The sequence below is a fragment of the Bactrocera dorsalis genome, chromosome 1 (genome assembly GCF_023373825.1).
Source record: "Bactrocera dorsalis isolate Fly_Bdor chromosome 1, ASM2337382v1, whole genome shotgun sequence".
In the NCBI taxonomy this organism is placed as follows: Eukaryota; Metazoa; Arthropoda; class Insecta; order Diptera; family Tephritidae; genus Bactrocera; species Bactrocera dorsalis.
Window position 1 is genome coordinate 6432260 of NC_064303.1, and position 12768 is coordinate 6445027.

General features: G+C 37.1%; 2 protein-coding genes across 2 annotated transcripts in view; one reads left to right on the forward strand and one right to left on the reverse strand.

The window, feature by feature from the left end:
• LOC105225316 (protein obstructor-E) overlaps positions 1-12768 on the reverse strand; it is a 50624-nt gene that overhangs the window by 3173 nt on the left and 34683 nt on the right. The window lies entirely within an intron of this gene.
• Positions 9490-10715, forward strand: LOC109579482 (angiopoietin-4). The gene is made up of 4 exons (XM_019989915.3): positions 9490-9727; positions 9793-9858; positions 9925-10485; positions 10549-10715. The coding sequence occupies exons 1-4, from the start codon at positions 9537-9539 to the stop codon at positions 10706-10708; spliced, it is 978 nt and encodes a 325-aa protein (XP_019845474.2). The 5' UTR covers positions 9490-9536; the 3' UTR covers positions 10709-10715.

Genomic DNA, 12768 nt, shown 5'->3' on the forward strand with positions numbered 1-12768 from the left:
GTCAAGCAGTGGAGCTCAGCTGTGAGCCATGAGTCCGCTTGTCAGCTAAAATGCAAAAGTGAGCAGTGTGTGACATTTGGGCAACTAAATAGCAATAACCGGCTTGGCGAAGACAACAAACAATAACATCGTGCATATCCTATGTAGCTCAATAGAACAAATACATGAAAACAACAACAATTGCATTTGCAGCGTAAAAACAATGTAGCCGCCAAAGTAACGCAGCATCAACAAGAGTTAGCGGCGTTTGAGCATAATGCGACGCTAATAAAAATGTTGCAGTAAAAATGTGCGAAAAAAAAACAAATAACTCAGCTCAACATGCCAATAAGCTATGCATTGTGGCATACTGCCGAGCAGCCGAGTAAATAGCGAGAGGTTAATGTATTGGCTATAAAATTTTTTGCATAAAATATATGTTAGTCGGCCAGAGAAGGGTGAACTCTTGATACAATATATGCAAGAAGAAGAGTATAAATTTTCAAATTTGGAACAATTTAAAAGCTACAAATGAATGGAGACGAAAGTAGATAAGTATGGCTGCACTAACTTCGGTTAGCTGCTATTTCCACGACAATCGGGTCTAGAACGGACCCGGATTTTCTAACTTAACTTCGGTTATGTGCACTGACAGCTTTGAAAAGTGAAGAAAATGATTAATGCTACGAAGAAAGAGGAGAAAAACGTTCATGAAAATGAAATTACATTAATAACAAGTAAGAAAGGGCTAAGTTCGGGTGTCACCGAACATTATATACTCTCGCACGATAAAGTGATAATCGAGATTTCATTATCCGTCATTTACATATTTTTTTATTTTGCTGTAAAATTAATTAGAATTAAATTCTGAGAGATTTACCGATATTTTCGGTGAAAAATTAGGTTAGGTTAGGTTGGGCACTGAGTTCTTCGTGTTCGATATCAGGGACCTTGAAAAGTTATAGTCCGATCACAACAATTTTTCCACAAGGGATACCTCAGCTCACATACCGTATTTGTGTAAAGTTTTATTCCGCTATCATCATTGGTTCCTAATGTATATATTATACAGAGAAGGCATCAGATGGAATTCAAAATAGCGTTATATTGGAAGAAGGCGTGGTTGAGAACCGATTTCGCCCATATTTAGTATATGTCGTCAGGGTGTTAAAAAAATATTGTATACCGAATTTCATTGAAATCGGTCGAGTAGTTTCTAAGTTATGGTTTTTGGTCCATAAGTGGGCGACGCCACGCCCATTTTTAATTTAAAAAAAAAAAAACTGAGTGCAGCTTCCTTCTGCCATTTTTTCCGTAAAATTTTGTGTTTCTGACGTTTTTTGTTAGTCGGTTAACGCACTTTTAGTGATTTTCAACATAACCTTTGTATGGGAGGTGGGCGTGGTTATTATCCGATTTCTTCCATTTTTGAACTGTATATGGAAATGCCTGAAGGAAACGGTTCTATAGAGTTTGGTTGACATAGCTATAGTAGTTTCCGAGATATGTACAAAAAACTTAGTAGGGGCGGGGCCACGCCCACTTTTCGAAAAAAATTACTTCCAAATATGCTCCTCCTTAATGCGATCCTTTGTGCCAAATTTCACTTTAATATCTTCATTTATGGCTTAGTTATGACACTTTATAGGTTTTCGGTTTCCGCCATTTTGTGGGCGTGGCAGTGGACCGATTTTGCCCATCTTCGAACTTGACATTTTTATGGAGCCAAGAAATACGTGTACCAAGTTTCATCATGATATCTCAATTTTTACTCAAGTTACAGCTGGCACGGACGGACGGACAGACGGACGGACAGACAGACATCCGGATTTCACTTCTACTCGTCACCCTGATCACTTTGGTATATATAACCCTATATCTGACTCTTTTAGTTTTAGGACTTACAAACAACCGTTATGTGAACAAAACTATAATACTCTCTTTAGCAACTTTGTTGCGAGAGTATAAAAACACAACCTCACACAATTTATACAAAATATTTATACAGCACCGTAGAGAGAAAACCGGTGCCCGCGGAGAAAATGGGATACGGGCACCATGATTCAAGAATTATTGGAGCAAGAAAAATGCAAAAAACTCTTGCTGAACACCGGGCCATCCTGGGAACTTAGGGAACGGGCATAATTGTCCCCGATCTCCCGTTTTCTCGGTCACGGCATACACATAACTTGAGTAAAAATTGAGATATCTTCATGATACTTGATATGGGCGCTCCATGACAAAAAGAGAATTACTGTAGCAAGTGATATCTGTGATCAAAAAAAAATTAAAAAAGGGACGTATCATATATCTTACATATATCTTAAACCACCAAAGCTACAACAACCAAATCGCAAATACCATAAGAACTCCTACCTACAATCGGATGATAACACCGCTTACTCCCCATATAACGGTATTGTCAAAAACTAATAAAAGTGCAAAAAATCAATAACTAAATACGACAGAGACATACAATTTTAAGCCCTGGATGCTTCGAGAAGGCTTAAGGCCGAGGTAAAAACTAGACGATGGTAATTTTTAGTTGAAATCATAAGTCTCGGGAACCGCCGGACCGATTTCAACCAAATTTAGTACGTACATTCTTCTCACAATCCTATGTATCATAGGCGAAATCAGACAGCAACCACGCCTACTTCCCTTATAACACAATTCCATTTGAATCTTTCCTCTCGAGTGTACAAATCAAGAAGCAATTAATATTGGGTAGTTGAAAAAGTATTTTCGTATTTTATCAGTAGATGTAGTTGCGGTCGTATATCTCCAGTGCTACCAATCACATTGTGCAATACCATTATTGTTGGACAGGTGGAATTTTAAGCTTCATTTAACAAAAAAAAACCAAATTCGTTGAAACGAAATAAGTGTTCAAAAGTAAAAATAATGAAAAATTGTTGAAAAACTGGATGAAATTATGGAAAAGATTGACCAGAACTGTCATATAAGCAACAATACTATCGCTAAAGAACTTAACATTCATCATCAAATGGTTTTGAACCATTTAAAAAAAAACTGGCTACAAAAAGAAGCTCAATGTTTGGGTATCACATGAATTGTGTTGTGAAAAATTTAATAGACCGAATTAACATCTGCGATTCTTTGCTGAAACGAAATGAAATCGAAAGATTTTTGAAGCGTATAATAACAGAAGATGAAAGAAATTAAGGAAGAGGAGAAGGAGTGAATTAAATACCATAATAATGTATGAAAAAGATCATGGTCCAAGCATGGTGAAGCTCAACAAAAGGTTGCAAATCCAGGATTGACGCCTCGAAAGGTTATGCTGAGTGTTTCGTGGGATTAAAGAGGAATCATCCACTTTGAGCTGCTGCAGCTTTGTCGAATGATTGTTTCTACATTTTACTGTCAATAACTGCTGAGATTGAAGCAAGCAATCGAAAAAAATGGCCAGAAGTAATCAACAGAAAGGGATTCGTCTTTCATCAGAACAACGATAGACCACACATATAGCCTTGACCTTCTGCCATCGGCCATTTGTTTCGATCCATGCAGAACTTCCTTAATGAAATAAAGTTGGCTTCAATAGAAGCCTATAAAAATTGCTTCCCCCAGCTTTTCGTCGAAAAACCAGAAAAGTTTTACACTGGTAGTGTAATGTCTCTAGCGGAAAGATGGCAAAAAGTGGTCCACCAAAATGGTATATATTTGAAGATGATGAAATAAGATTTAGCACATATAATTCCTTTAGTGTAAGCCACCTTATGGCCAAAAATTTTCGAAATCCAACAAAAACTGTTCTAGACCCTAGGTACCAAATATTCGGATCCCAGTGCTTATAGCTGACTTTTGTTCTAAAATATCGGTCAATGTCTGAGATATACGATAGAAATTATTATTATAATTGAAATTCAGGAATAGTACTTTTGTAACAATGGTATGTCTGTAGGTCAAAAATGGATTGAATCGGATTAATACTTCCTTTACCCCATTCATACATAATATAAAGTTAATCTAACTTCCGGGTGACTTTGTACCGCATATGTCGGCCAATATGTGAGTTATTTCAATGAAAATGAGACAGCGTGCCTTACATACAGAATGTCTTAGTGCCTAAAATGTGTAAAGCTTAGCGAAAACTTGACCTAGCCCCCATACAAGTAATATCACGATTTTCGAACATCCAGCTGACTTTACTCCATACTTTTTTAGATCTGTAATAATCTCAGATCAACATTGCTACTTAGGCCATAGGCAGCATAACAACACAAAACAAACTTAATATACCTCCACAAGGTCATATAAAATTGAATATTAATTATTTTGTATTCACCCACAGGTTAGTTTATAACGGGTGATTTTTTTTAGGTTAGGATTTTCATGCATTAGTATTTGACAGATCACGTGGGATTTCAGACATGGTGTCAAAGAGAAAGATGCTCAGTATGCTTTGACATTTCATCATGAATAGACTTACTAACGAGCAACGGTTGCAAATCATTGAATTTTATTACCAAAATCAGTGTTCGGTTCGAAATGTGTTTCGCGCTTTACGTCCGACAAATTTTGTTCAGCGATGAGGCTCATTTCTGGTTGAATGGCTACGTAAATAAGCAAAATTGCCGCATTTGGGGTGAAGAGCAACCAGAAGCCGTTCAAGAACTGCCCATGCATCCCGAAAAATGCACTGTTTGGTGTGGTTTGTACGCTGGTGGAATCATTGGACCGTATTTTTTCAAAGATGCTGTTGGACGCAACGTTACGGTGAATGGCGATCGCTATCGTTCGATGCTAACAAACTTTTTGTTGCCAAAAATGGAAGAACTGAACTTGGTTGACATGTGGTTTCAACAAGATGGCGCTACATGCCACACAGCTCGCGATTCTATGGCCATTTTGAGGGAAAACTTCGGACAACAATTCATCTCAAGAAATGGACCCGTAAGTTGGCCACCAAGATCATGCGATTTAACGCCTTTAGACTATTTTTTGTGGGGCTACGTCAAGTCTAAAGTCTACAGAAATAAGCCAGCAACTATTCCAGCTTTGGAAGACAACATTTCCGAAGAAATTCGGGCTATTCCGGCCGAAGTGCTCGAAAAAGTTGCCCAAAATTGGACTTTCCGAATGGACCACCTAAGACGCAGCCGCGGTCAACATTTAAATGAAATTATCTTCAAAAAGTAAATGTCATGAACCAGTCTAACGTTTCAAATAAAGAACCGATGAGATTTTGCAAATTTTATGCGTTTTTTTTTTTTTAAAAGTTAACAAGCTCTTAAAAAATCACCCTTTACTAAGTTGGTAGCTTTTAACCTATATATTGTTCAACAAAGAAATATTTAATAATTGCAATGAATGCAACAAATTTGCAACAAATTTAATGAAACCAAAAAGGTCAGTAAAGAGTAAATATGAAAATATCACTAAACGAAAAATATTAAAAATTTAATTTAACTAACTGAACAATTTTTACATATTTTCAAAGCGTTCCTGTAAACCGCAAATACTAATAACACAAGATTTTTGAAATAAAAAGGAAATGCTGGCATAAATTGCAATATTTTATATTTTACCATTTATTTCACATAGAAATATTTATTGCTAACAACAAAAAATTTGCAATTTATTTAAACTTTTGTGTTAAAATCAATTTTCTTCAATGATTTGCTAGCAGCGCCTAAATGTATGCATGCAATATTTATCAATATGAATAGCTATTCATATTTATATCAATATATAGTATTATTTGTGCATTTTATATGTCAAACTTACGCCTGAGCGAGACTAAGCGTCGGTCATTTCTTCACCACTACAGACATAGACACATGCATATACATAAAAGCACAATCTCTTTTGTTTACTTGTTCACAGGCTGATACTTGACTGTCAATGTGTTTTGAACAACAAACTGCAAGTGACCACAATTTTCCAAGGAGCAGCGCCGAGTTGCATGCAAATCGAAAATGCAAATATACAAAGACACGCACACACACATAACAACAAGCCCGACGCTCATGTGGTCAAGCATACAGAGCAAGCTATCAGTGTAAATATATGTATGTGTGTGTGTGTGTGTGTTAATAAAGTTTTGTGCAAACATGTAAATATTTGTATGCCTGTTTGTTTGTTTGTTGCAACACCACAATTTGTTTTTGTTGTTGTTGCTTTCAGCCACTTACATCCTGTCATTGCTCATATTGCTGCTGCATGCAATTTTAATTGAGTACTTACGACTATCTAACTGTACTATATGCTGCCAGCTTTTCTCCTGTTAAGCAACAACGCTCTTTGCTCTTTTCAACTGCCGCCTGCATTTTGCGGTTCGCCATGCAAATACCGTTGCTTAGTGCAAGTGTGTGAGTGCGTGTATGTGAAAGTGTGCGTCTTTAACAAGAATTTTAGCAATTTGAATTCTTTGCAGAAATTAAATTTTATAAATTTAATAAAAATGCTGGGGTAATTGGTTATATTCAATTTGTTCAGTAAAGATTCGTCATATCAATTTGTATGCAATTTGTGCACGAATTTGAAATTTCAAGAACTGAATTGAGTCACTTTAGTAGCCAGAAACGATTCTTTCACATGATGCTCAAGCAGCTCACGTCTTTCTGTTTTAGACCAAGTATCGTCTAGGTAGCCAAAGAACATCCATTTGAAGGCGAGCTAAGGTGAAAAGACGTACCGTCTCTCCCCAGGGTTGTGCTCCAGCTCTGAAAGTATTCGACGCAGTACCTGCCGGGGAAGTTGAGGAAGAGAAAGAACTCCACTCCTTTGGAAATACCAGGGGGAGAAGGACTTGCCTTCGCTTAGAAATGGAAAAATGACTGACGCGCTGTTGTAAACTCGGCTATAAGCACGTCTACGATGTCTATGCCTAAGATGTCAAATACCTTTCACCAAAAAATAATCCAGCAATGTGGAATCGCACAATCTTGGAGACCACAACGCTCGACGGGAGATAATGCGCTTACAAAAAGTTTTCTTTAATAAATTGGTTGCTGTGTTAACTTTATGGCACGCCTTGTTGAAACCAAAAATTGTCCATACCAACATTCTCCAATTCAGGTACAAAGAAGTCGTTATGTATAGCTCTGTAGCATTGCCCATTGACTGTATGTAACAAGTGGTCGCCTTCATTATTGAAGAAATAGGGACCAATGTCACCTTCTGTCCATAAAGTACACCAAGCCAGTGATTTTTTGAGGATGTAACAGAGTCTGAGCTATATCTTGTGGATTATCATTCATTATCACTCGTAACTATTCAACCAAAATTGAGCTTCATCTCTGAACAATTTTTCTTCTTTTAAATCATTATCTTTTATATTAGCGTCTATCTCGTTTTGGAACCATTCACCGCACGTGCGACGTGTTTGATGAACACTTAGCTTCAATACTTGCACGAGTATAAGTTGTTAAGCCCCAACATACACACCTCGCTTATTTGGGTTCAATTGCAAACAACAATAGTGTCTATATGACCTCTCTGATAATGACCATTGTCCATAATAGTAATCGGTTGCTCGAATTACATATAAATTTTGGAGGCTGAGGTTTTCATTCAAGAGTTTAAGTTATGATTTAGTTTCGTAACTAACGAAAACCCTATACCCATTATGCAATGAGGAATTTAGAGAAACCATGGCGCAGTTAAGGAACAAAATTCTTATGGTTTCCATGGCATTATCTCTTGATTACCTTTGGCAGAGCTTATGAAACCTAATAAACTTAAGACTATCTTCACCAAACTACAAAATACATACAAAATTCGTCAACTCTCTTCGAGTCAGTCAACAAGTTGTGCAAATGACTAAGACCCACCCTCAGCGCACTTTCTGCTGCTTTTACAGTTCGCCACCACATAGCAATATACGAGTACAATATAATCTTCGAAAAGCCTCGGTAAAAATTGCTGTCAACTAAAATGTCGTTTTCCACAGCTCGAAGGAAAATTGCTTTCCTGGCGCTGTTTGGATTTGTTATTGTTGATAAACTCAAACGAATATATAAAAGAAGACATTAAGCATAACTAGCACAGTTGGTATTAGAAAGCTCTAGTGAACTCCATCTTAAATTAAGCAGAAAAGGTCTGGTGGTGAATAAACACGCCAATGTTGACAGTCCAAATTTCATTCGTAAACCAATTCATGTGCCTAAAAACCAGTACAAACATCAGCATAAACACCAGCAGAATAATATCGATCATGAAATTCAAGGTAGAACTATGATGTCAATAAACACTACTTTGAACTCGAGCGACAATTGAAAAGTAAAAACATTTTTCAAGACACCAAGCCAACTCTCTACAAGCCTATTATAATATGTAAACGAAAAAGAATGGACGATGAAACGAAGAACGACTATTGTGACAAATATTATAGAATAAACTTAGTAACGATACCACCATAGGAACAGGTGGAGAGTATGAGAAACCCTTTCTATATATACATATATTGAAGTTTTAGGGTTTTATCGCAAAGGACCGGTGTTTTAGCCTGTCCAAGTGAGATCCCCGTTAGGATCAACTTCTTAACTTAATCCTACCAAAAGAGACTTAAGAAACTCAAAATGGAGGAAACGACGACTTCATTAACGTTCCGCTACGCTGCGAACTTGCAACAAAACGTCTGTAACAACAAAACTATTGTCTCATGTATTTAAATGAGAAATTCCTTCGAACAAATTGTAAATTGCATTTCGAACGAAGTCGTGAAAGCAATCTGAGTTTAGAGAGATAAGTATAATAATGGTTGGAAATCCAGGTAGAGGTAAGTTTTTCAATGTTTTTTTCATAAGCCACGCGTGAGTCGTCTCTAGCTGTCATGTTATTTTTATTCAGTATTGTTTGGCATTTCATCATGGACATCTTAAGACCCAGCATTAATTACTGGATAAAATTCGGCCGAATAGACCACGTCTAGGTGAAGAAAATATAGCAACCGTAGCTTAAAGTCTACTCGAACACCGTACCGTGGCAACTCGGACTGACGTATGGAGCGACTTGGCGCATATTAAGTTGAGATCCAAAATTCTGTTGCCAGGCGAAATGCTTGAACGAGTCATCGAAAATTGGACTCAACGGATGAACCATCCGAGACATTGCCGAGACAAACATTTGAAAGAGATAATCTTCAAAAAATAAATGCCAATTAATGTTCTTTCGAATGATAGTAAACATTCTCCATTAAATTTGAAGTTTTTGTGTTTTTTCTATCAAAAAAAAAGTAGGGAACCTCGCAAAAGATCACTCTTAATATTTCTTAAACTGATTTAAGTGTTATTCATCGATCTCTCACTGTACCAAAAGTATACGGCACTCGATTATATGACGATAGATAAGAAATATTGTAATATATATACTATTCTTATTAAGTAGTTCGCACATTATCGGCAACATCAACAAATTATTAAAATATTTAAATCCCAACATTTACAATTTATATAGTAAAATTGTTTAGTTAATGTAATAGGAAGCTGATAAGGCGTCAAACTTATCGCGATCGACGTCAAATTTTATACAAAACTTAAGTCGCCGGCCTCATTCAAGTGCAGTCGGTCGTTTAATCAGCTCACGAGATGTTGCATTTCAGGAAGCAATTGATTTTTGCATTGCTGATAACAGCTGCACTTCAAGCACCAACTATCTCCGCAAATCGTTTTGAACAAACAGCGAATGATGCAGATTACCTGACCGTCATTGTGGACGAAACAATGCGTAATTTGGTAAAGCAATGCAATAGAAGTAGAAGAGCGGAGACGCAAACCAGGTGGGATAAGAAAGTTTAGACTCTATTGAAGGCATTAATAATATACGATTTGAAATTATTCCTAGTGAACTGCAACAGGAACAACAAGTGCCAGTGACGCTGAAACAGTTGGGCGATCTAATGGAGAAAACGTAAGTTGAGATCAAAGAAATCTACCAGGAAGTAGCTAAAATAACCGTTTATTTAAAACATATCAGCGTACGTTCGCTAAGCGACTCCTTTACGAAGCGCCTGCTGTTGCGCTTTCCCAAAACCTGCGCGGACATACTACCACCAGGTGTGCGCGACCAAGACGATGTCTATAGCGTACACATATCCGGCTACACGCCAATCAACGTCTACTGTTTATCCGATGCGGATGGCGGTTGCCCTTGGACCGTCGTGCATAGACGGCAAGATAAGAATACCGAATTCAATCTCAGATGGCCTCAATATAAGGCGGGTTTTGGCGATCCCTATAATAGCTTTTTTGTTGGCATGCAATCACTGTTTTGGTTAACCAGCGATGCGCCGCAAGAATTGCGCATTGTCATGCGTCTGAATAGCGATAGTGTGGATGAGATTGCGAACTACGATCATTTTGTTATTGGCGATGAGGGTGATCAGTATGCTTTGAAAAAGGTGGGTAAGTTCACCGGTAATGCTGCGGATGAGTTGACTAAACTGATCGGTTACAAATTTCGTACGAGAGATCGCGTGGGTTATTGTAAAGGCAAGGAGAAGGTAGGCGGCTGGTGGAAGGAGGGTTGCGCCAAGAGGTGAATGAGTTGTAATAATTTCTTTATTTAACTTTATTTCCAAGTATTTTTCTCTGCTTGCAGTAAGTTAAATGGTATGTATGCGCCTACAAAATGGGAGGAAAAACAGCAAGATGGTATTATATGGGATAATAAGACCATTGTGGGCATGAATTACTCGCTGTCGTATGTGCATATGGCGATACGACCAAAATATTGCTACAAAATTAAAACGGAATTGTGAAATCGTATATATTTATTCAAAGAATATTTATTATTGTTTTGATTTAATTTGATTTTTAAGAATAAAGGCAAACAAACTGAAACCCGAGTCAAACTCTAAACTTCAGATTATGCGAAAGTAAGAGAAGATATTAAAAGGTGTACAATTAAGTGACAGCGGCTCAAAGTGTGCCTACAGAGAGGACCTAAAAACATGTCTCGCTAGGAAATTCTTGCATAAAATAGAAACATAAAACGTACAGAGCCCATAAGTGAACTTTTTAGTTAGATCTTAGAAATAAATTATTGAAAGAACATCTAGTATAAGAGATAGGAATAATAGACGAGAGACAGAGATAGGAGTTTTGGATTTATACGAAAAAAACCTCGAATACGAGTGGAATCAAAGCAAGTAGTATTTACGAGTACATAATAAAATATAATATTCTAATCTTGTCTTGATTGATGTCTTCCTTTGGATACGGTTTTGTTATTTGATTTCTCAAAAGTTCAATCAAATATTACTAGGAAGACGGGAAGATATTTATAATCGCGTAATCGGTAGTCAGAGCGAATTTACTGCGTATATTACAGAGTTAACTTTAAAGGATGATACATATACTGAATAAGTAACTGTGTTCTAAGAGTCCTTAAGTAAATGCGCGTGTTGCTTAAATGAGAAAATACGACCGCCTCTGCTATAAGCATCCACTTTAAGGTCACTCTAAGGCTGATACCCCTTATTGAACTTATTTAAAAAATAACATTTACACTGAAGGTTAGAAGATTTTAATGAGAAAGTTATTGAAAGACACTGGAAGATATCTGAATGTAGAAAAGTACAAGAGCATGACAACGTGACAGAGGTACCTGTAGATGTGAGTGAATGAAGATTTTATTATTAAATTATTAGATCCAATCAATTAAATTGAATAAAAGTTACAGTGTGACAGAGAGAGAAAAAGATAGAGTGTAATCAAGAGAGTCGGACTAATGTAACAAAATTTCGTTAGACTCAAAGTTACTACAGAAATTGTTTGGACTAGAAACTGAAAGACTGCGGCAAGAGGTGAGAACTCATACATGTCTTACGAAATGACTGTGAGACATAGATAGATATGTGTATTATAAAAAATTAATATAAATTCAGAGCGTAACGAAAGTGTGGGAGCGATAAAGGCGGGTATATGTTCGAAAGAGAGGAACAAAACTGGAAAGCGACATGAAACTTCTATGAACGTTTTTCCCAAACGTGAATGTACACTTGAAAACAGAAAAAGAAATGTTCCCTTAGAAAACAGAAAATTATGTAAAAAGAAATTAATATTTTGACTTAATCAAGACTTGTTCCAGATGATATTCATATGAAAAGCTCAACATGCCAAGATGCTAGTTGGTCACCATTCAACTGTTGTAATGGTTTGGTGGAGAGTTTCCTGTAAAAGTGTTACACTGCTTCACTTCTGTGAAGAAAGGGTTAAAACTGGGTCAGAAGTGCGCCAGAAGATTGTTTTAGGAGGGGTGGTAAAGCAGTTAAAAATACTTCCTTCGACGGAGAACATTGGATCTTCGACTCCAACACACAAGGCAAAAAATACCCTGCAGTGGCTTCTAAGTAATATTTCTGGCTCAACTATGAAGCAAGTTATCATTTGCCGTTTGAAAATTCAGATTTGAATTCAGTGAACTATAGTTTGTGGTCAGAATTAGAGAATATGGCTTATAGCTATTCCTCTTCTTCTACTTTATTTGCCGAGTTTTCAACAGCGTGCCAGTGGTTCTTCCTTTTCGCTGTTTGGCGTCAATTCCAGCATAAGAAAATTCATCAAGACACTTGGCTGTCTCCGGATCGAAAAACCACTAACCAGATCGATCATGTTGCGATAGACGGAAGACACGTCTCCAGTGTTTTAGACGTGCGTACACTCCGAGGTTATAACATTGACTTGGACCACTATCTTGTGAGCTTGAAAAGCTGGCCGACAGAGGTAATGCTCGAAAATTCTACGAAAAGATGCGGCGACTAGCAGAAGGCTTCAAGTCCGGAGCATACTCTTGTAGAACACCCAAAGGTGATCTAGT